Here is a 24247-nt window from a genome sequence, read left to right on the forward strand (position 1 = left end):
ACATGATGTATGCCTTGGTTTAAAATTTCTTAATGAGAATAATCCGAAAATAAGAACTCTGTGCCAAAAAAGTATGGCTCTCTGAATACAATTAATTTACTAATAAATCCTAGAATTTAGTAAGAATCCAAACAAACAAACTCGGCATTTAAAGTTATTGTATTTGTTAAAAAAGAAAAGTCCAATGTGATGACTCTATCATTTTCCCTAGTGTCAGGATTCCATCATTTTCTCTGCTGACAGAGAACGCTGTGAGATCGAGATTTGCCAAACTTTAGTGTATCAAGTACTGTAGTGAGGTGGCATCTAAAAAACTGGTAATTAACTATTGCCATTATTTGCTATTTTCCAAGCCTCTTGTTAGCCTTCTGTGCCTGACCAAAAGGAATAATTTGATTCATTATTCATTGTGCCTTATTTTGGGAGAGGTTTGTTTTAAACTTGGATAATTATTAAAGATAAATATCAAATACTGTGACTGGAAATTGACCTGAAAAGGCACTGTCTGCAAATAATGCAGCTCGGTTACCACACCACGTGGAAGTAAATTCGAAGAGGCTTGCTTTTCCATAGCCCTTTTCCAAATTCAATAATTTAACACTCTCCACATGAATTAGTTGACAACTGGGGTTTCCATTACAATCTCTGCAGTCACTTCAACTGTCTGACTTAGAGTTTGTTGTGATTATATTCACGAGATACAGGGTTTGATAAAATAGACATGAGTTTTAGTTATCTAGTTGACTTGACAGCACTGGGTTTTGTTTTTTTTTTTTTTGTTTTTGGTTTTAGTGCTGCTATAACAGAAATACCACAAGTGAATGGCTTTAACAAAGAGAAGTTTATTTCCTCACAGTAAAGTAGGGTAAAAGTCCAAATTCAGGGTGTCAGCTCCAGGGGAAGGCTTTCTCTCTCTGTCAGCCTTCTCGTCAATCTTCCCTCAGACGAGGAGCTTCTCCACACAAGAAGCCTGGGTCCGAAGGACGCGCTCTGCTCCCAGCACTACTTTCTTGGTGGTATGAGGTCCCCACTCTCTGCTTGCTTCCCCTTCGTTTTATCTCTTGTAAGATACAAGTGGTGCAGGCCACACCCCAGGGAAACTCCCTTTACATTGGGTCAGGGATATGACCTGGGTAAGGGTGTTACAATCCCACCGAATCCTCTTTAACATAAAATCACAATCACAAAATGGAGGGCAACCACACGATACTGGGAATCATGGCCTAATCAAGCTGACACACATTTTTGGAGGACATAATTCAATCCACGATAACATGATTACCTAAAATCCACTTTCTTCTTTAAGAGGAAAACGTGCCTCCAGAGGACATAGAGAAGGTTGCAAATCGTGTGCTTGACATCCATCTACTAATAACATCACACAATCTAACCCACGAGCTTGACAAAATAAGAGAACTTCTACAATTCTGTGAAGACTACAGAACAGATGAAAATAAACTGCAAAAAACAGTGGATGGAACCCAGAAGCTGTCGGTGAAGGCAAAAGTAGCTGAGTAAGTACAGCACTAAAGTTCTCATCCCTGTCTAATAAATCATCTTCTATAAGGCCATCTGAAAAATATTTGCCTAGGGAGCTATAACATTCAAACGAAATTACCCTCCAGGAGTTTGGTGCTATATTGAGGGCTAAGCTCCCTTTGGAGGTGCCAGGAGAAGCTGGTCAATTGGAAGGCTGTGTGCAGGGATGCTTGTTTCCTGTTTTGCTTAGACTCAAATGCCTTTTCAGTGGTCTGTTATCTCTTTATCCTAAGTATATATGCCATATACTAGTTATACGCCAATAGTTTAACACTTGATGGGAATATTGATGAATTTTTCCCTTCTACTCTATATCCCCCCTCCTTTGGTACTTTTGATATCTGCTATAATAAGCAGTATTTTGAAAATCAAAAGAAGAAAAAGAATACAGTAAAAAAAAAAAAAAAAAAAGATATATGGTGGTGGAAAATAGAAAATGAACACACACGCTCCAGGAATGACACAGACATAAAATGATACGGGGGGAGAGGTGTTGTGAGGAGGGAGAATTCATGGACAATCACTGTACCTGTAGTGGAAGAAGCTAGAAAGGGAAAAAGATATTACCACTGAGAATAGAGGATGGGTTGGCTGGAGAAGTGGTGTTTTGCAATTTAGTTAATTTCGTTCTGGGCAAAAGCATTTCAAATTATGCTTTTGCAGAGGTCTGTCTGATTTTCATTCTCTTGGTACATTTCTTCCAAAGGTGGTTTTAACCCCATAGATCTAAGTATCTGGTGAATGTTGAGGTGAGCTTGTTTCTGTCAAATAGACACTATCACTTGGAATGCTTGTGTATTTTAACCTCTGACTGGGCCCCTGAGTGGCTGGAATGTCAGTGAAGCTTAAATAAACCTGAATAAACACAGCCTGAAAGCACAGGCCTTTAGCTCTCTCTTTGCTCCCTGTGGAGTCTCTTGACTCTCCCACCCACTCTCTAATAAGGATTCAGAGAGTGTTGTTTCAATTTCGAGAAATTTAGGGAACTGAGATGGGCCAAAAATAGTTTTTATGCTAAAAGATTGACAGTTATATACCCCAAACCTCTCTGCTTATGACAAATTAAGAAGAAACAACACTTCTGTGTCCTTAATTTCCATAGCCAGCCAAATCTGTATTTATTAGGTATGATATATATGTCTGTTTTTATTGGCATTTAAATACACCTGTTTCTGAAAACAAGCACTTCAGCACTTTGCCACGCTTAACCCTGGTGGCGTAGTGGTTAAGTGCTATGGCTGCTAACCAAAGGGGTGGCAGTTCGAATCCGCCAGGCGCTCCTTGGAAACCCTATGGGGCAGTTCCACTCTGTCCTATAGGGTCGCTATGAGTCGGAATTGACTTGACAGCACTGGGTTTGGGTTTTTTTTGGAAGAGTAATTTTACTTCACTTTATAAATAATTCAGTCAAGCTTTTGGTTCATTCTTGAGATGAATGAACTCTCAAGGTGAAATAAATGAATAATTTTATATTGATCTAATCTGATATGTTAATGTCTTACTTTAGGAACACATCAAATGCTCTGTTAAATCTTGACAAAATGTTGATCATGTTGCGGCAAGTTCAAATCACTCAGGGACAGGCAAATGCTACCATCACACAGCTGACTGCTGAGATAACACAAATGAAAAAGAATATACTGCAGGTATTTCTCTATCTTCTTTGAACTATCCTGAGTCAGATTTTGAGTGTGAAAGCAATACAATAGTTTTTATATGTGCCAATGTCATGCTCACCCTACCTGTCTGAAGGGAGAGTTACGAGGCTATAATTAGATTATGGAGGTATCATGCATTCAATTAATATTCTACAGAGCTTTCACAACATCATTTCATTTAATTGTCCACCAGCCGGGGAGACAAAGAAAGTGCTACCACAAGTTTTCAGATGAGGAAACTAAGATTCAGGGAGGTTGAGGGACTTGCCTGAGGTCACACAGCTAATGAAAGATAGATTTGAGGCCAGGGTTCATCCTCATTTCCTAGGTCTGCTATAAGAAATTACAAAAGCTGTGGCTTAAAACAACAGAAACTTATTCTGTCACAGTTTTAGAGGCTAAAGCCTGAAATCAAACTGTTGGCAGGGCCATGTTCTCTCCAAAAGGTGGACAGAAGAATCCTGCCTTGCCTCTTCCAGGTTTTCGTGGCACCAGGTAGGTGTTCCTTGGTTTGTGACAGCATAACTCCAATCTCTGCCTCCATCTTCACATGGCCTCCTCCTCTGTATCTCTGTGTCTAAATCTCCTTCTCTTTTCTCTTTAAAGACACCAGTCATTGGAGTTAGGGTCTACCCTAATCTAGTATGACTTCACCTTAAATTGATTATATCTGCAAAGACCCTGTTTACAAAAAAAGTCACATTCACAGGTACCAGGGGCTAGGACTTAAACACATCTTCTTGGAGGACACAACTCAACACATGACACCAGGGAAAGGAATAGACCTTTCAAAGCTCACAAGCCAAAGAATTAAAAGTTCATTGTTGCAAAGTTTTTGTAAATACATTTGCATGAAATGTCATCAGAGTATCCTAAAACCCAAAGAATATCTTACTCAAAAGGAAGTGTTGCACCCAGAGTTCTGTGGGAGCAAAGCCACTGTTTAATCCACAGTGTGGACTAGGGTAGAGGAAACCTTGCACATGGAGGACAGGACAGGATCCAGTCCCATGGTTAAGCCTCTTGGTGTGAAGTCTTCTTCCTCCAAGGTCCCTTCCTTTAGCACATCCCCTTCCTAGCACATTGGGAGTTACTCAGCCTCTATTCTTCATCTGTGTTTTATATATCCAACTACATGCACCTTGAGAAGAAAAGCAGAAAGCAACAGAACAAGAAGTAGTGTACCAGTAAACAAAAAAGTTAGACAGGAACTGGGGCCTTAAAAGCCTGTGAGCAGCCATCTAGGATACTCCACTAGTCTCACCCATTCAAGAGCAAGGAAGAATGAAGAAAACTAAAGATACAAGGGAAAGGTTAGTCCAAAGGACTGATGGACCACATCTACCACGGCCTCCACCAGACTGAGTCCAGTACAACTAGGTAGTGCCTGGCTACCACCACTGACTGCTCTGACAGGGATCACAATAGAGGGCCCTGGACAGAGCTGGAGAAAAATGTAGAACAATATTCTAACTCGGAAAGAAAGACCAGACTTACTGGCCTGACAGAGCCTGGAGAAACCCTGAGAGTATGGCTCCTGGACACCCTTTCAGCTCAGTAATGAAATCACTCCCTAGGTTCACCCTTCAGCCAAAGATTGGACAGACCCATAAAACAAAATGAGACTATAGGAGCACACCATCCCTGGGGCAAGGTCTAGAAGGCAGGAGGGGACAGGAAAGCTGGTAATAGGGAACCGAAGGTTGAGAAGGGAGACTGTTGACAAGTCATGGGGTTATTAACCAATGTCATAAAACAAAATATGTACTAACTGTTTAATGAGAAACTAGTTTGTTCTGTAAACCTTCATCTAAAGTACAATAAACAAACAAAAGTTAGATATGAAGAGGTTGAGTATATAGAGGAGCAAAAAAAAAAAGGACGGGGGCATATTTTCCCTTTCCAGGCATGTGCTGTAGAGCAAGGCTCAACAAACTAAAGGCCATGAGTCAAATCCGCCCACTACCTGCTTTTGTAAACACAGTAATAAAGTCTTATTGGAATAAAGCCATATTCATTCACTTATACGTTAGCTATGTCTGCCTTTGCAGTACAACACTACAGTGTTGAGTAGTTGCAACAGAGACTACATGGACCAAAAAAGGTACAGTATTTTTTATCTAGGCCTTTACAGAAGAAGTTTGCTGACCCCTGCTCTAGAAAAACTCTTCCATATATGCCCAAGGGCACTGGTAAGGACTTTCATTTCTAAAAATATGGTGGACTAATAACCCTGAGAAACCCTCCTAGTAGTAAATAAATAAAAATGTTGGATAGGATATTTTTTTTTAACTAATTTTTATTAAGCTTCAAGTGAACATTTACCATTCCAATCAGTCTGTCACATGTAAGTTTACATACATCTTACTCCCTTCTCCCACTTGCTCTCCCCCTATTGAGTCAGCCCTTTCAGTCTCTCGTTTCGTGCCAATTTTGCCGTCTTCCCTCTCTCTCTATCTTCCCATCCCCCCTCCAGTCAAGAGTTGCCAACACACTCTCCAGTGTCCACCTGATTTAATTAGCTCACTCTTCATCAGCATCTCTCTCCCCGCCGCTGACCAGTCCCTTTCATGCCTGATGAGTTGTCTTCGGGGATGGTTCCTGTCCTGTGCCATCAGAAGGTCTGGGGAGCATTGCCTCCGGGATTCCTCTAGTCGCAGTCATACCATTAAGTATGGTCTTTTTATGCGAATTTGGGGTCTGTATCGCATTGGTCTCCTGCTCCCTCAGGAGTTGTCTGTTGTGCTCCCTGACAGGGCAGACATCGATTGTGGCCAGGCACCAACTAGTTCTTCTGGTCTCAGGGTAATGTAGGTCTCTGGTTCATGTGGCCCTTTCTGTCTCTTGGGTTCTTAGTTGTCGTGTGACCTTGGTGTTCTTCCTTTGCCTTTGCTCCAGGTGGGTTGAGATCAATTGATGTATCTTAGATGGCCGCTTGTTGGCATTTAGGACCCCAGACGCCACATTTCAAAGCGGGATGCAGAATGTTTTCATAATAGAATTATTTTGCCCGTTGACTTAGAAGTCCCCTCAAACCATGTTCCCCAGACCCCAGCCCCTGCTCCGCTGACCTTTGAAGCATTCATTTTATCCCGGAAACCTCTTTGCTTTTAGTCCAGTCCAATTAGGCTGACCTTCCTTGTATTGAGTGTTGTCTTTCCCTTCACCCAAAGCAGTTCTTATGTACTGATTGATCAATAAAAAACCCTCTCCCTCCCTCCCCCCTTTGTAACCACAAAAGTATGTGTTCTTCTCCGTTTTTTCTATTTCTCAAGATCTTATAATAGTGGTCTTATACAATATTTGTCCTTTTGCCTCTGACTCATTTCGCTCAGCATAATGCCTTCCAGATTCCTCCATGTTATGAAATGTTTCAGAGATTCGTCACTGTTCTTTATCGATGTGTAGTATTCCATTGTGTGAATATACCACAATTTATTTACCCATTCATCCGTTGACAGACATCTTGGTTGCTTCCAGCTTTTTGCTATTGTAAACAGAGCTGCAATAAACATGGGTGTGCATATATCTGTTTGTGTGAAGGCTCTTGTATCTTTGGGGTATATTCCGAGGAGTGGGATTTCTGGGTTGTGTGGTAGTTCTATTTCTAACTGTTTAAGATAACGCCAGATGGATTTCCAAAGTGGTTGTACCATTTTACAATCCCACCAGCAGTGTATGAGAGTTCCAATCTCTTTGCAGCCTCTCCAACATTTATTATTTTGTGTTTTTTGGATTAATGCCAGTCTAGTTGGTGTGAGATGGAATCTCATCGTAGTTTTAATTTGCATTTCTCTAATGGCTAATAATCGGGAGCATTTTCTCATGTATCTGTTGGCTGCCTGAATATCTTCTTTAGTGAAATGTGTGTTCATATCCTTTGCCCACTTCTTGATTGGGTTGTTTGTCTTTTTGTGGTTGAGTTTTGACAGAATCATGTAGATTTTAGAGATCAGGCGCTGGTCTGAGATGTCATAGCTGAATATTCTTTCCCAGTCTGTAGGTGGTCTTTTTACTCTTTTGGAGAAGTCTTTAGATGAGCATAGGTGTTTGATTTTTAGGAGCTCCCAGTTATCTGGTTTCTCTTCATCATTTTTGGTAATGCTTTGTATTCTGTTTATGCCCTGTATTAGGGCTCCTAGGGTTGTCCCTATTTTTTCTTCCATGATCTTTATCGTTTTAGTCTTTATGTTTAGGTCTTTGATCCACTTGGAGTTAGTTTTTGTGCATGGTGTGAGGTATGGGTCCTGTTTCATTCTTTTGCAAATGGATATCCAGTTATGCCAGCACCATTTGTTAAAAAGACTATCATTTCCCCAATTGACTGACACTGGTCCTTTGTCAAATATCAGCTGCTCATACGTGGATGGATTTATATCTGGGTTCTCAATTCTGTTCCATTGGTCTATGTGCCTGTTGTTGTACCAGTACCAGGCTGTTTCGACTACTGTAGCTGTATAATAGGTTCTGAAATCAGGTAGAGTGAGGCCTCCCACTTTGTTCTTCTTTTTCAGTAATGCTTTGCTTATCCGGGGCTTCTTTCCCTTCCATATGAAATTGGTGATTTGTTTCTCTATCCCCTTAAAATATGACATTGGAATTTGGATTGGAAGTGCATTATATGTATAGATGGCTTTTGGTAGAATAGACATTTTTACTATGTTAAGTCTTCCTTGGATAGGATATTTTCAAATTTTCTTGAAATTCATAGGTGATCTAGTAAGAATCTGAGGAAATCCTCAGAGGCAAAAATAACAGGAAAGCCTGAATCCAGAGAGGTAATGAAGGACCAACGCAGACAGCAGACGAGGGCATCTGCCAATCCCTGGTATAAGAGAGCTTTTGGTTTTACTGAGCACCAGACATGAGAGACAGGAAACAAAGATCACGCAAGGATGAAACAAGACCCCAAAAGGCAAAGCTCTCAGTGAGACTGTAAACTTTAGCGCACAGGCACACACACACACACACACACACACACACACACACACACACACACAGAGCCAGTAATGAAATGTGTCTCTGGATAGACAGGGAAAAGTCTCCACTAAGAATACCTAATCACAAACTGACTCACACGTGAGTTTGGGGCTAGACTCGCACTACTCTGCGGCCCAAAAAACTAAGCTAAAAATTTCATTTAAAGTTGTCTTGGGTTGGTTCTGCACCAGGTGCCTGACAAACACAAAACCCCTCTGAAGGAGTATACTTTAAAGACAAGCCTCAAATCGTTCCCCCAAAACACATAAAGAAACGAATTGCCATAAACAAGAGCCATCGGAGACAATAAACAATGGAGCCAGTATACCAGAGATTGTGGATATTAGCATTATTGGATACACAATATGCAACAAGTACCTTTGTTAGGTTAGGAAAGTAAGAAAAGCTATCAACATTTGACCAGAGAACAAGAGACAAGAGATAATAACAAATGGCCAGTTAGATTTTTAAAAATCCCAAATAAGACTACTAAAAAAAAAAAAAAAAAAAAAGACTACTAGATATGACAAAATAACCATTGAAATATGAAACAAGTATAAGATGCTTGTTATTGTTAGGACCTGAATGAACTGGAGAATAGAAAAATAAATTGTATATCTTAACAATGGAATGTTTTAAACTGGTAAAAATGAAAGAACTAGAGCTATGCAAATTAACCTAGATGACCGATACATGCATAATTTTGAATAAAAAAAATCAAGTTGTAACAGTATACATTATATTTATATAATGTTAAAAATAAAAAATACTATCTACTGTTAGGAATACCACATAGTATGTAGTACAAAGAATACAGAAGCACATGAAAATGACAATTATTAGATTCCACACAGTGGTTTCTATTGGGGGAGGGAGAGGAGATTCAATTAGAAATGGTATACTGAGGGCTTAGATCACTGTCAGTGTTTTCTTCTTTAACTGGCTGGTGGGTATAAGGGTAGATGTCATATTATGTTTTAGACCCTTGTATGTTTGAAAGCCCTGGAACCCTGATGGTGAAGTGATTAAGAGCTCAGGCTGCTAACAAAAAGTGGGCAGTTCGAATCCACCAGCCACTCCTTGGAAACCCTATAGGGCAGTTCTACTCTGTCCCATAGGGTCGCTATGAGTCGGAATCAACTCGATAGCATACAACAACATGTTTGAAGTATCTCGTTGTAACATTTTTAAAATGTAAATGAAACAGAAAAAGAGAAGGCACTGTGTTCTTTTCCTTTATACCCACCTTATTTTCAGAGAGGTTAGTATATCGTGTATTTTCTTGTTTGTTTCTTGTTACATAGAGAGACTTTTCCCTTTCTGGTTTTTAAATCAATAATAGATGGAAAATCAAGCCACGAAGGCTAAGAATGAGCTGGGATCAGCACAGCAGCAGTCAAAGCTGAAGGATGGACTTCCCCTGCTGCGGCCCAAGTTACAAAGGAATCGAGACCAAGCTGCCAGTGCAAAAGCTCAGGCTGAATCTGCCCTGCTCAAGGCTGGCCGCATGGCGAAGGTCATTAGTCCCACCACTGCCACCAGGAACAGTCAAGCAGTACTTCTGTGAAGGATAATCATTGACGTTTAGGCAAACATCTGGATCCCAGATTTTTGTGCTATTTATCAGCCTTTCCTTTAGTACTGATTCATGACGAAATGATGTATGTTCATAGGGAACCTGTTGGGCACGAAGGCACTTCTGCAGTGAAAGATGGTCTCTGTAGAAGGCACAAGTCCTCTGGCCAAATCGTGTTAGAGTGTTTCTTCCTCATCCACCCATCCTAGTATTCTTAGTGGTGTCCTGGTCTAAGAGTCCACAAATCAGTAAATCAATTTTTTCCTGACCTTCCAAATTTTCAAAATTTATGACATTTGACTACACTGTATATATTTTCCCTGTACTCTAATTAAATCACATAATGTATAAAGAAAGAGTAAATGAAAGCCACATGCCAAAGAACAGAGATCAAGTTACAAAAATCAGAGTAAGTTAATTAAACAGTTGTGGAAAGTGGCCCATTAATTTAGTTTGCTGAAAGAACCTATCAACTCATTTTCTTAGCAGGAAATCATTGGTTTATTCCATAATATAGTAGCTTAAATGAAAGGAAAAAAATGCTCAAGTGTTTTTACAATTTGTCTGTTCCGTTGCTTTTGATTCCCGATGTGCTGAGTAAACTTTCCACTGACTTAAGAACATTTTCTCTGGAACAGAGGTTGAGAAAGGTACTTCCTGCCCACTCCTCTTCACTTCCATCCCCTGTTCCTGGCTCAGACCTTTATTCATCTACTTAATATTCTAGGTTGTCAACCAGACAGGGTGACCCCAAAGATTTCCATTCTAATTCCAAGGGAAGATCTCATACCCCATACTTCCATTCCCTTCCTACATCATTTCTCCCTTACCTTTTTACCAACCAAATAATGGATACTGGCTGCCTCTAATTCTTCACCACCCACTCCCTCCTTAATCTTGCATGTGCAGCTGAACCATAGATTTGTCATGAGTAGGGGCTGGGTCATTTCTGTCCCACCTTAACATAAAACCCAACATAGCAGGGCAAATAATTGGTGCCCCACAACATGTTGCCTTATCATGGAATAATGATTGATATTTTGCAACAAAGATGTTTCTCATTGTTTAATTAACTAAAGCTGAGATTTTTTTAACCTGACAAAACAAACATGCAAATTAAAGCCCCACTGGAAATATAAGAATGATTCAAGCATAGTGACTGGATTTTGGTTTCTTCTGTATTCCTTTTATGATAGTAGCAGGAGAATCATCACACATGTGTACATGCTCTATAAATATTATCTGATGATGGGAGTGTTGATCTGTTACAGGGGTTTGTTGAGCTGAAAAAACAATTTTCTATTCTTCAATGTAAGACAAGCAGTACTGGACTGACAAAGGAAACATTAGGAAAACTGAAACAGATAAAAGATGCAGCAGAAAAATTAGCTGGAGATACAGAGGACAAGATGAGACGAATAAAAGGAATCTATTCTTTTGGAGCCCTGGTGGTGCAGGGGCAGTTCTACTCTGTCCTATAGGGTCACTATGAGTCAGAATTGGCTCAACAACAATGGAGTTTTAGTATTCCTTTTACCCACCCCACTAACTTGACAATAGCATCATATTCTACCTTCCTGGTGGAATTTACACCAACTTCAATTTGTCATTGACCCAATTTAACCATATATGAATCAACTGATGATAAAGACGTATTAATTCGGCTTTTGTTTTTTGGCTTCTTGCTGGTTTTACCTAGAAGAGTGTTAATGAGTTAATCTACATTAACCATAACAAACTGAGATTGCCTTCAGTCACCTTGAAATGCCCTTATCCTAACCCAGGGGCTCTCAACCGGGAGTGATTTTACCCCCTCACCCCCCACCCCAGGGCATACCTGGCAATGTCTGGAGATATTTTTGCTTGTCACAACTGGGTGGGGGGGGGGCTACTGGCATCTATTGGGTACAGGCCAGCAATGCTGCTAAGGTAAACATCCTACAATGCATAGGACAGCACAAGAAACAATTATCTAACCCAAAGCGTCAATAGTACCGAAGTTGAGAAACCCTGTCCTAACTTACACTGCACTTTTTTCCTCTCAGGCAAATAACTCTTTTGTGGTCAGTATGATCTAGTATCTAGGGCACTGAGTCAGCTAGCATAAATCTGTAGGTGGTTTCGAGTCAGTTTCAACTCATGGTGAGCCTGCAGGACAGAAAAGAACTGCCCATAGGGTTTCCAAGGAGAGGCTGGTGGATTTGAACTGCTGACCTTTCTCTTAGCAGCTGAGCTCTTAAACACTATGCCCCCTAAAAAGGACCATATTCTAGACAAGGATTTTTATCAAAATGGAAATCTAGGGTACACAACTTATAGTAAACGTAGGATACAGGGCATCAGAAAGTTAATCAGGACCTTTTGTTCCCCATGGTTGATATTCACAGTGATTTCTCTGGGCAGTCATCATGGCCTTCACTGCCTGTAAATCCTCAAGAAATAATCAAATGATGAATGGCATAGTTTTACTTTTGGTTTTATTTATTGTCTCCCAAAACTTGAAAATTAATTACATTCATTTGGAATATAAGTAACTCTCAAAGTATTAAAATAGCCAGACTATTCACTTATAAATACTCCTTTGTTACAAAATGAGTCTTAGGCCTTACAACCACTTATATCAACACTAGAACATGAAAAAAATGAAACTGTAGCATAAGTGTTGGCTAATGTCAGGAAAAAGATATACCAAACTAGGGTATGTTATCTAGTGATCTCTCAGAGGAGAGCAGGGAGGGGAAAACCGCCGCTTTTTATTTTTATATCAGTGTTTTTAAAGTAGTGGGTTTGTGGGTAGTTTTTTTTATTTTTTAGTACTTTTTTCAGTACCTTTCTAATAATTTTTAAAAGGAAATACCTGAAAAGATTCAGTAAGACAATCAGAGAATATGTTTTAACTTTACTCCATAGGCTATATCATGAAAATCAGTTTCTATTATTCTCCTTACTATAGGAGCAAACATATGGGGAGAATATTTCTGCCTTAGGTTTTATATCGGGGTCCAAATTGTTTCCACTTATCCCCATTGGTAAAAACTCCTGTAACTCTTGAGGTGAGGCTGGAAGAAAAGCTTAAGTTAGGGGACGTGTCAGAGAGGTCGAAAACAATGCATTCCGCTGCTTCTTTTTCACATTAAGGGTATTTTCAAAATTCAACAAAACAGAAAAATAAGACACTGATTTGGCTGTCTTCTCTGTTCTCCTGCCACTGTGCTTTACTCTTTTCTCTTGGAAAGAGATGCCCATGAAATCCCAAGTGGGGCAGCACCAAAGTTAAGAGAGTGAGAATGGGCCCCAGCCTACAGACAGGGCTCTGCTGTGTCAGTCAGGGTTGCAAGAAATAGAAAGCATACTCAAGTGTGTTTAAATGTAATGTATTTATAAGCTGCCAGATGCTCCTTGGAAACTCTATGGGGCAGTTCTACTCTGTCCTATAGGGTCGCTATGAGTCGGAATCGAGTCAATGGCAACGGGTTTGGTTTGGTTTGGTAATTATACACAGGGTTGTCTCAATTATTTATTTACTCCATAACAAACCCCTACCCCAAAATTTAATGCCTTAAAACAACAGCCATTTTTCATGATTGCGTGGGTCGCCTGGGCGGTTCTTTGCAGGTCTCACCTGGGTTACTCAAGTGGCTACATGCTGGCAGGCCAACACGGGGCAGGGAGGGGCTGGATTGCTGCGCCTCTCTCTACATGGTCCTTCATCCCAGGCTGCTTTATAGCCCGGTTGTTTTCAGGAACCCATGAGAAGAAGAGCAGAAGCTGCAAGTCCGCTTGAGGTCCCGCAACATTCCCACCACTTTCTTTTAACCAAAGCAAGTTTCAAAGACAGCCGAGGTTTGGGAGGAAAGGATAAATGGACTCTACTTCTTGATGGGAGGAACTAGAATGAATATATGATGATTTTTAATTTCCCAGCAGAGTTAAAGGAACCAACAAGGGGTAGCAAGGTACTGGATGACTAGCTGCAGGCAGCCACCATTAGCATCCCTAGGACCGAAGGAGTAAGGGAGTAAGGGGAAGCAGGAGTGTTACCAGAGCCCTGTGAGAACGCCAGCATTAGGAAGGAGGCCACTCTGCAGGAGCTGGAGTTGAGAGATGTAACAACGGCCAAAACCAGGCATGGTGACTGCTCACTCTTCCCACCCTCTGGTCACTTGTCAGTACCATCCATTGAACAGATGTGAATGAAGGCCAGCGTGCAAGGGGGCCCAGCTGATGCCATTCTTGGCTTTCCAGGACATAATACAGGATGAAATCTGGACCTGGTGGGGCAAATGAAAAGTAACCAGCATAGTCATTTGATCTTACCTGGTAGAAACCAGAGCTTCAAACCGGTTCATTCTGATTCAAACCCCTGCTGAGAATTTACATTTTTAAGAAGTTCCCAGGAAATTACATATAAGAATCACCTGGGGATCTTGTTAAAACGTAGATTCTGATTCAGTATATCCAGGGCAGAAATGCAAATTCTTATGTTCTACTAGAGGAGCAGAACCTGCAAGTCCTTTTGAGGTCCCACAACATTGCTGCCACTTTCTATAGGTCAAAGCAAGTTTCAAAGGAAGCCCAGGTTTGGGAGGAAAGGATAAACAGACTCCACTGTTTTTGTTGTTGTTGTTTTCTTTTTTCTTTCTTGTACCTTAGCTGAAGTTTTACGGGGCAAAGGAGTTTCTTATTAAACAGTACGTATATTGTTTTATGACATTGGTTAAGAACCCCACGATATGTCGACACTCTCTCTTCTTGACCTTGGGTTCCCTATTACCAGCTTTCCTGTCCCCTCTTGCCTTCTAGCCCTTGCCCCTGGACTGGTGTGCCCCTTTAGTCTCATTTTGTTTTATGGGTTTCTCCAATCTTTGGCTGAAGGGTGAACCTCGGGAGCGACTTCATTACTGAGCTAAAAGGGTATCCAGGGGCCATACTCTCAGGGTTTCTCCAGTCTCTGTCAGGCCAGTAAGCTGGTCTTTTCTTGTGAGTTAGAATTTTGTTCTATATTTTTCTCCAGCTCTGTCCGGGACCCTCTATTGTGATCCCTGTCAGAGCGGTCAGTGGTGGTAGCGGGGCACCGTCTAGTAGTACTGGACTTAGTCTGGTGGAGGCCATGGTAGATGTTGTCCATCAGTCCTTTGGACTAATCGTTCTCTTGTATCTTTAGTTTCCTTCATTCTCCCTTGCTCCCGAAGGGGTGATACCAGTGGAGTACCTTAGATGGCCATTCACAGGCTTTTAGGACCCCAGACACTACTCACTAAAGTAGAATGTTGAACATTTTCTTTATAAACTATGCCAATTGAGCTAGATGTTCCCAGAGACCATGGTCCCCACAGCCCTGAGCCCAGCAATTCAGTCCCTCATGGAATTTGGATGTGTCTATGGAGAGTCCATGACCTTGCCTTGGATAAGTTGTGCTAGCATTACCACTTACCTATTGTCTAGTATTTTTCCATCCCCACTCCTCCCTCGTAACCATCAAAGATTGTTTCTTTTTGTGTGTAAACCTTTTCATGAGTTTTTACTTAGACTGTACTTCTTGATGGGAGGAACTAGAATGAAGGTATGACCTCTTTTAAACTACCAGTAGAGTTAAGGGAACCAAAGAGGTTCTACTAGAAACATAAGAGTCTTTTTTTTTTTTTAAGTTCCAATATGCTTCCAATGCTGAATTCCCTTTTCAATTCCAAATAGCCTATATGTGAAAGTTTTCCGTGACAGAAATCTCACCACCTTCTACAGCAGCCATTTAGTCTTTGAAGAGCCATAACTACTAGAAAGTTCTTCTTTATACTCAGACAAAATCTTCTTTCATGTAACTTTCACCTGCCAGTTTTCATTCTATTTCCTCAGGATGACAGAGGACACATCTACTCTGCTTTCTTAAGCTGGCCCTTCAAATAGCTACACTGCATGCCTGGAATCTTCTTTTCTTCATTTGGAATATCAGCTGTTAATTCAATATTTGTTCACAGCTTCAAATTTCTTCATTAATCTCGTTCTTCCCTCTAAACATATGCCAGTTTGACAATTACTCTAAACCAAACTCAGTATCCAGGTGTTATCTGACCAAGTAAAGTAGGACATTCCCCTTCCTTTTTCTAAAGGTTTCACTTCAGCCTAAGGTCAGAGTTTCTTTTCTGAAGGCCACCTTACTCTGTTACCTATAGCTCTCTTTACCTTGTCTATCCATTACTCTATGGCCTCTTGCTAAGGTTTGCTAAAAATCCCAGATGTTTGTGGAATAAAGAATGAATAAATGAATGCATGCATGGATATGGATAGATGGATGTACGGACAGACAGACAGACAGACAATCAGGTAAAAGTGAAGCCAAGAAAGAAATCATTCTGCTTTTACTGTTCAGGGACTTCGGTATCAGCAAAGGAGACTGAAGAAATGAAAATATCAATCCTTTTTACAGAAAGATAAGGAAACTTTAAAGTGATGAACACAAGTTAAAAAATGAAGTTAAAAGAGCAAAAATGAACCTTTGCAAATATAGCACTTTACCAAAACCAATCAAGGCTCATCATCTGTCTTTTCATTTCTAATCAGTTCTAACTAACAACAGATGTTTATAAATGCCCTTAGAAACATTTTTAGACAAAAACATCAATCTGTCTGCTCTAATTTCTGTGAAACCCTTAAGAAAATCTAGTGAAAATAAATCTTTTATCCATTGACCCCAACCACAAAAATAAACATATTTTTATAAGACATACAAATCCCTGTGTTGGTATAACATGGGAATCCATGGGGAACCTATGAAATAGGAAATATATCATTTCTTTCATTTTCTTCTTTCAGGTTTAGAAAAGAAGATTGAAGATTTGAATGTAAGCAAGAAAAAGCTGATCAACTGAGATGTTTGGAAAATCTAGTCACTGCCATCAAAAATGAAATTGTTGAGCAAAAAAATAAACATGCTTCCTGCTATACTTTGGCAGAGTCCAAGTACAAAAGCCTGTGCACTGGTTTCTGGCTTCCAACAAGCAAACAGGCAGAGCTGTGCTGAACTTGTGAAGCAGACCATCAGCCTCCTTGCCTTCCATTTCCAGCTGCTCTCCTTGCAGATCTGCTTAGGGTGGTTGGAAGGCAGAACTGAGGTCAAATAAATGTCACTTCATATGTTATGGCAAGGCGAGAAAAAGAGATTGACTCTGGTTTCAGAAAGCCTTCCTCTTGCTTCCTTTTCCTTTCGTAATTTAAAAATAACTGGCTACATACGATGAGTATAAATTTAAATAAAAAAAAAAAACCCCAAGCCAACTGCCATGCAGTCGATTCTGACTCATAGTGACCCTATGTAACAGAGTAGAATTGTCCCATATGGTTTCCAAGGAGCAGCTTGTGGATTTGAACTGCCGACTTTTTGGTTAGCAGCTGGAGCTCTTAAACACTATGCCACTATTTGCTGATACTCAATACAGTCAAATGAATCTAAACTTTTAAATAAATATCTCTAATACTACCAGTTGCCATTGAGTTAATTCCAACTTATGGTGACCCCATGTGTGTCAGAATAGAACTGTGCTCCATAAGGTTTCAATGGCTGATTTTTCAGAAGCGAATCACCAGACCTTTCTACTAAGGTACCTCTGGGTGGACTCGAACCTCCAACCTTTGGTTAGCAGCCAAGTATGTTAACTATTGCACTACCCAAGGTTCATCTCTAATAATACTAAAAATAATAATAATAATAATACTAGGATGGAATAAATATGGATGGCATGTACTAGATGGTCCTTTTTTTTTTTTTTTTACTGGGGTTTGCTTTTATTTGTAAAGCTATTGTTCTATTATGAATGAAATACATACAGTTCAAAGTGTAACACATGTTCACACCCACTTTTTTCTTTTTTTCGACCAGAGGATTCTGTCTTCTCCAAATGGCATTGGATCAATATTAAAAAAGAAAATATTAAACTACTGCAGGCATTTTTTGCTGTAAAATCTGATACCTATTAAAAAAAAAAAAACTAGCAATCAATTTTTATTCTTCAGTATAAAAGATCAGATTGTCTCACTTGCAAATGGATCTATGACTTTCTTTTAACTGATTTTGCATGTATGTTACAGAATAGAGCATATTGCTTCTGTTTGTGAAAGCTGTCCTTCAGAGGGATTATTTTAAGGGAGTTTGGCCTTACATATTTGAATAAGAAATAATATACATTGACGCTGATGTATGAAAGGGGGAATGCAGCTGGGACCATTTCTACTAAGAACTCAGAATAAATGGATTTAAAAGTTCGACAAAGGGACTTTAGGATTACACACAAATATGAAATTTCTTAAAATGTAGGTTATTAAGAAAAATTGCAGAATCTATTTCCCTGGAGATCCTGAAAAACAGAGTAAAACTTTTCTACAGGAAGGACAAACCAAGAAACCTGTCTTAAAAAGTATGTTGTAATGTCCCACATATCCAGCGCTGAAACTTCTGGAAACCTCCACCAATGGTGCATAAAAAGTCCCGGAGAGTTGAAAAAAAGTTAACTGTCACAAGTCTAAGTACTCCAAAGTAGAGGGTGGAACCATACTCTAACTTTCCTATCAGGATGCTGACTTTAAGCTTTGTATAAGCAATAGACTTGATTTTATAAGCTTGGTTATCTGTTTGCAATACCAACGTTCAGTTGTTCTTTCTTTTCAGGCAAGGGGGCATGGGAAGGGTTAACAAAGGAAGGGTTTCTGTTGGCTGACTGGGAAGACTAACTGCTGGACAGTTCTGGAGAGACAGAAAAGTAACCAGCGATTAGGAAAACACAATAATGTGAGGAATCAAGTTAAAGGGCAAGATGTACCCGATCATCTCAGCAGCCCCCAAGGCTTTGCAACTTGATGAGGTTAAAGTCAAACCAGGTGCTGTCAGATTGACTCCAGCTCATGGTGACCCCAAATGTGCAGAGTAGAACTGCACTCCGTTGGGTTTTCAGGGCTGTGACATCTTTTGGGAGCAGATTGCTAGGCCTTTCTTCTGAGGCATCTCTGGGTGGTTTCGAACCACCAACCTTTCAGTTAATAGTCAAGCACCTAACCATTTGTGTCACCCAGGGAATCCTTGATGAGGTTAGGAAGTATGTAACGTACTTCCCAGAAATTGCAATTAAAACTGGTTTTGCAGTTAAAACTTTGTTGATTAAAATAATAAGCTTCAGTTATCTAAAACGTACATACGCAAAAAACCTAATTTCTCAGTAATGTCAGATAACTTCTATTACATTCCGTATCAGTTGTTCAAGGCGTGATCAAGGCAGAGACTCATAATTTGTCTGCGGGCATTTTTTGCTATAAAATCTGCAAAGTACATTGCAAAGTACTTTGACAACATGTAGCAAGTATACATTGCAAAGTACTTTGACAATATGTATCCAGATCTATCCTAAAAGCCACTGTTGATCCTGTATGTTAAGAAATTAATTTTAAATATTAAAAAAAGCTTTGTGGATAATTCATTGCAGGACTGTGTATATTAAAAATAGAAAGAATCTAACAAACACTAAAAAAAAAAATTGAATATTATAATTTTACCAGTCTGAGTTCTTGGATATAAAAACTAAAAGCTAATTATAGCTTATTAAGCAAGAAAGGAATTTATTAAAAGAATATAGCATACAAAATTGAAAAAAATGGGTGAAGATAAGGCAACTAAGGACAACTGCGTATCTGGGAATATAGCTAAGTACACACATCAGGAACACTCAGGGTAGGAGGCCAGCGCTGGCCCTGCTGGACACGATTCACCATTCCAGTAGCGCCAGCTGTGTCTGCACCTTGGTGCACCCCCTCACGACTCAACATCCCTGGTGGGAACATCCAGCTGGTTGAGCCTCATGGCATGGCTTGGCTGACAGAGAGTGAGAAGAGTGAGTAAGTGCCACCTTTGGCTTTGGCAGCGGGAGGAGGGTTTTGCTTCACCTACCTTTGGAATTCCTCCAAGGTAGGAAAGACGGTTTGGCGGCAGACATAAAAAAAAGTTACGAATGTCCATTATAGTTCACCTCTTTGACTTCCTAATATCAAAATGCCTTCTACCTTCCATTTCTCCTTCCAAACAAAAATAAATGCTTCCACCAAACGTAATGTAACAATTACTCTGTCAACTAAAAACACATCTACTTTGTCTTCAAGGGAAAACAGCCCAAAGTCTCATCACCCACTGAGGGCATCCAGCTCTAAAGCTGTGGGCTCCCGCTGAGCTCTATTTGTTTTTCACTTCTGTTCCAATTCGTTCCTGATACACTGCAACTTGATATAAATTTAAAGTTACCACCAACATACACCAAGTATAGAACAGCGGGGAGAAGGAAGAGGAGATGAAAGGAAATTAAAAGTATTTTAGACTTTATAATTAAAAATACAAATACATACAAAACATAGCAAGTACTAAGAAGTACGGATTGAGGCTGCAGACTTCATTTCTCTGTTCAAAAGGGTATAGCTTGGATTTATGATCTTCCTTCTTTATTTTATAGTCCATGTTCCCTCTGCCTTCAGGAAGCATCTCTTTACCAGGAAGGGTGACTCAACCTTCTCTCCAGAAGATTCTAAGCCTTTGAAGGTCAGCAGGCATAAGGGTAGAGTGCTGTTACATAACATTTTCCCCATGAACATGGCGGAACTGGGGCTGTCTAGATTCTAATCCATTCCTCCTTGCTCCCACTGTGCTCTAGCAGACTCGTTTCCCTTACATAGTTGAGATCAATTATCCCAGCCAAAATTATAACCCTCCTTTTTGCCTGTTTATCCTTTAACACAAGGAGCCTGGATAACTGAATATTGGTTATGCATTCCAATTCGGTGGAATAACTGTTGTGTCATTTAGTGAAAACAAACCAGAGCCCAAAGTCACAGGTAAGGGAAGTACAAGTTCGCCTGTGAGCCATTTTGATATAATTGTCAGCAGTGTCACATATAATTCCATTCTTGGTTCTTAGATCTATGTATTCTGTTTATAGGATGCTCCACCAGCTTTCATTATAGAAGGCATGGCCCTAACTACCGTCTATTTTAGAAAGAGGATTTGATATGGGGAGCCCCCTTCCCCAGAAAAAAAGGAATTTAACCAATTCAAGTATGCAAAGTACCATACATAGTCAATAGATGCTACTTTAGAAAATATGATTAGCAGATATATTTCCATTCTTCATATGAAATATTTACATATATCAACATGCATTCATTTGTCTTTATCTCTGTTATCATTGTTCTAATACTTTCCTGCTCACAAATAGAGTTAGCTTTGGTGACACACACCAAAGGCTAGGGAATAGATGGTTGGTTGCATTTTACCTTATACTCACTAGGTGGCAACGAGTTAAGAGATCAAAGATCTCTCCAGTCATTCCAACATGGTGCCAAGAATTAAAATCTAATCTTCAGGACTGTTACTTCTTACAGCGAGGCCTTGGAAATACAAACATTCAGCCAGCAAAACATTCACAGTAAAAAAACTTTAACATTAACTGGTTGAAGAAATTACCTCTGATGGGAAAAGATACAAAATGTGTCAGAAAAATACTAGACACAGCTAGGCAATTCACAGAGACACCAGATGCAGGCATGACAGGGGCTTTCATCTGATTTACTCCCTGATGTTGCCTATTGTTCAGGAAAGATATTTAAGAAATTTTTAAATATAAGAGGTTTAAAGAATTCCTTAGCCCGATCCTCTCATTTTCTGGAGAATACTAAGTGAGGTTGACTGACCTACAGCCAGTTGGTAGAAATGCCAAAGCAGGTGTCATGGGAGGTGTATCCTGTGGCATGAGCCATTCTATTGCACCAAATGCTCTTTCAAGACAACTTGCTCTTTAAACTGATCTTAAAACCAAAACCAAACCTGTTGCCATTGAGTTGATTCCAACTCATGATGACAGTGTCATACGGAGTAAAACTGCCCCGTAGAGTTTCCAAGGAGCACCAGGTGGATTCAAAACTGCTGACCTTTTGGTTAGCAGATGTAGCTCTTAACCACCACACCACCAGGGTTTCCCCAACTGATATTAGTGGCCCTTAATGGCCTTATTTAAATGTAACAAAGCAGGTCATTTTCTCAAAAATGACTAAGCAATTTCTTACATAAACCATCTATGAGGTAAATATTTTGAACATGTCAATGAAAAAAAACTTCACAGAAAGGACAAAGTAGCTAACCAAACAGAAATACTTTATCTTTGAAATGTTATTGAACAAAAATGTACAATCTTTTGGAACTATTATGCCTTTTGAGAATAGCCAACTAAGCAAGCATACAGCTGTAGTTATTAAGCACATTCAACAGAATTATTTTAAGAGTCCTCAAAATTTCCCATGTAGTTTTTTAAAAAAAAAACCTTATAATGTAACTTAAAAATAACAAGATGAGGCAAATTTTAGATATTAAGTTTTATGATACATATTTATTCAACAAATTTCATTGATTATGTAGGAAAACAAAAATAAGGCTAACTACTCAAATAACTACTTAGTTGGGAAGATTGGATCTCTATGATATATAATCAATTCCTAGAATTTTGTAATAATAAATAAGACAACAATCCAGATTATTACCTCTGTTAAAGTGAATATCTACTTTAACTCAAATCATTCTCTTGATTCTCAGATTATTGGGCCAATTAAAGGTATCACCTCACTGAACTTCTCAGAAATTAGAAATGGAGTTAAACCTGAGCTGCAAATCTAACAACCAAACCAATGTTTGAAAATTCCAGAGATCTGTACCATGGGAAGAAGCTCAAAGCTTGGAAAAGCTGTATAAACATTCCATATCTAAAGATAAACACTTGGGGATCTTTATGACATTCAGGTTTAGCTTTGTGTTGGCCATTCTACATTATGACTCATCTAGGGAAGGCAAAATATAAATGGAAAAGATCAAATATTCAAGATTAAGAGAACAATCGCTTTCATTTGGAAATAGGGAGTCTAAAATGTCTTACAAGTAAATGTAAAAAGTCAATCTATTTAAACATGACTAATATGGCTTTTTAAGTATAAAGCTTCTTCTATAAAATTCCAGTTCTACAACTCTTCAGACCACCATCATACATTCTATACAGCAGACAGAAAAACACACATATACTAAATTTCCTCCCTAACAAACTTAATTTTCTTTCAGCTTTTCACTTTGGAGGCAACTCTGATACACAAACAATTTGAGAGATCTAAATGTTTACATTGGAAACGCCAGTGCCATTGTGGTTAAGAACCACAGCTGCTAACCAAAAGGTCACCAGTTCAAATCAACCAGGCGCTCCTAGGAAACCCTACGGGGCAGTTTTACTCTGTCCCATAGGGTTGCTATGAGTCGGAATTGACTCAACGGCAATGGGTTTGGTTTTTGGTTCTCAAACGTTTATATGAACACGTTTCTCTTTAAAAAAAAAAAATCAGCTTTCTGTCGATGCTGAACACAACTTCCCATATTTTCATCAGAACATGGTAGCAAAGGAAGTCTTTAGTAAAAATTAGTGGAGCCTTGGTGGCGCACTGGTTAAAGAGCTCAGCTGCTAACTGAAAGATTGATGGTTCAAAACCACCACTTTCACAGGGAAAAATGTGGCCATCTGCTTCTGTAAACATCACAGCCTTGGAAACCCCATGGGGCAGTTCTACACTGTCCTATAGGATTGCTATGATTAAGAACCGACTTGATGTCAACAGGTAACTGTATATTTGCATCCAAAACCAAATAGACTGTAAGACTTCCTACTCAACTCAGACAAACTCAAGTTGTTATAAAGTACCTGCATGCTTCAGGGAATGTCAGTAAGCTTAATTTGTTTTTCCCCATTTTTTCGGCCAGAAGACACAGGCTCTTTTCTCTGGAATGTGAACATTGTCTGCCATATGTAAATTCCAGAGTCTAATGAAGTGAGCTTGTACACATAAAAGGTCACATTTGACAGTGAAGTCACAGGAAACTTTATTTTTTTTTAATTTTGAAATAATATTTTATTAGGACAAGAGCTACACACATACTCACTATAGAAAAAAATCATAAAATAAGAATAATCATCATTTAATACTTTAGGTCTGTATATACAATTTCTGAGTGGTCCCTCCTTTTAGTCCCTCAAGTATTATATAATACATACATAACGTACTTTTTTTTTCATAACTGGAGTCTATTTTTTTCTTACTTACATCATGGAAATAGGTCTCATCTTTCTATGCAAATGTTTATTATTCCATGACATAGATCTAGCATAATTTATTTCACTAATCTCCTATTGATAGTCATTTAAATTATTCTCGGTTTTTTCCTCCTATAAACAATATTGTAAACATCTTTATATGCATAATTTGTCATGTTTTCCCAATTATTGCCTTAGGTTTAATTTCTTTATATAGAATCAAACCCATGATTATTTAAAATTTTAATACATATTTTAGGTTGCCCTCCAGAAAGGCACAATTTTACCTTCCCAATAACCATTTCTGCTAGTGCCTTCAAGCACCTTGCAGCTTCTAACATGACTGTGAA

The 24247-nt window shown here is 39.3% G+C and overlaps 1 protein-coding gene across 1 annotated transcript in view; it reads left to right on the plus strand.

The window, feature by feature from the left end:
- Positions 1-16771, plus strand: part of LAMB4 (laminin subunit beta 4) — a 107568-nt gene extending 90797 nt beyond the window's left edge. Inside the window, 6 exon segments of the mRNA XM_049893544.1 lie at positions 1307-1514; positions 3047-3185; positions 9520-9693; positions 11025-11175; positions 16561-16599; positions 16602-16771. Coding sequence (XP_049749501.1) covers positions 1307-1514; positions 3047-3185; positions 9520-9693; positions 11025-11175; positions 16561-16599; positions 16602-16771 — 881 coding nt within the window.
- Positions 16772-24247: the final 7476 nt, after the last annotated feature.

This window comes from Elephas maximus, chromosome 8 (assembly GCF_024166365.1).
Source record: "Elephas maximus indicus isolate mEleMax1 chromosome 8, mEleMax1 primary haplotype, whole genome shotgun sequence".
In the NCBI taxonomy this organism is placed as follows: Eukaryota; Metazoa; Chordata; class Mammalia; order Proboscidea; family Elephantidae; genus Elephas; species Elephas maximus.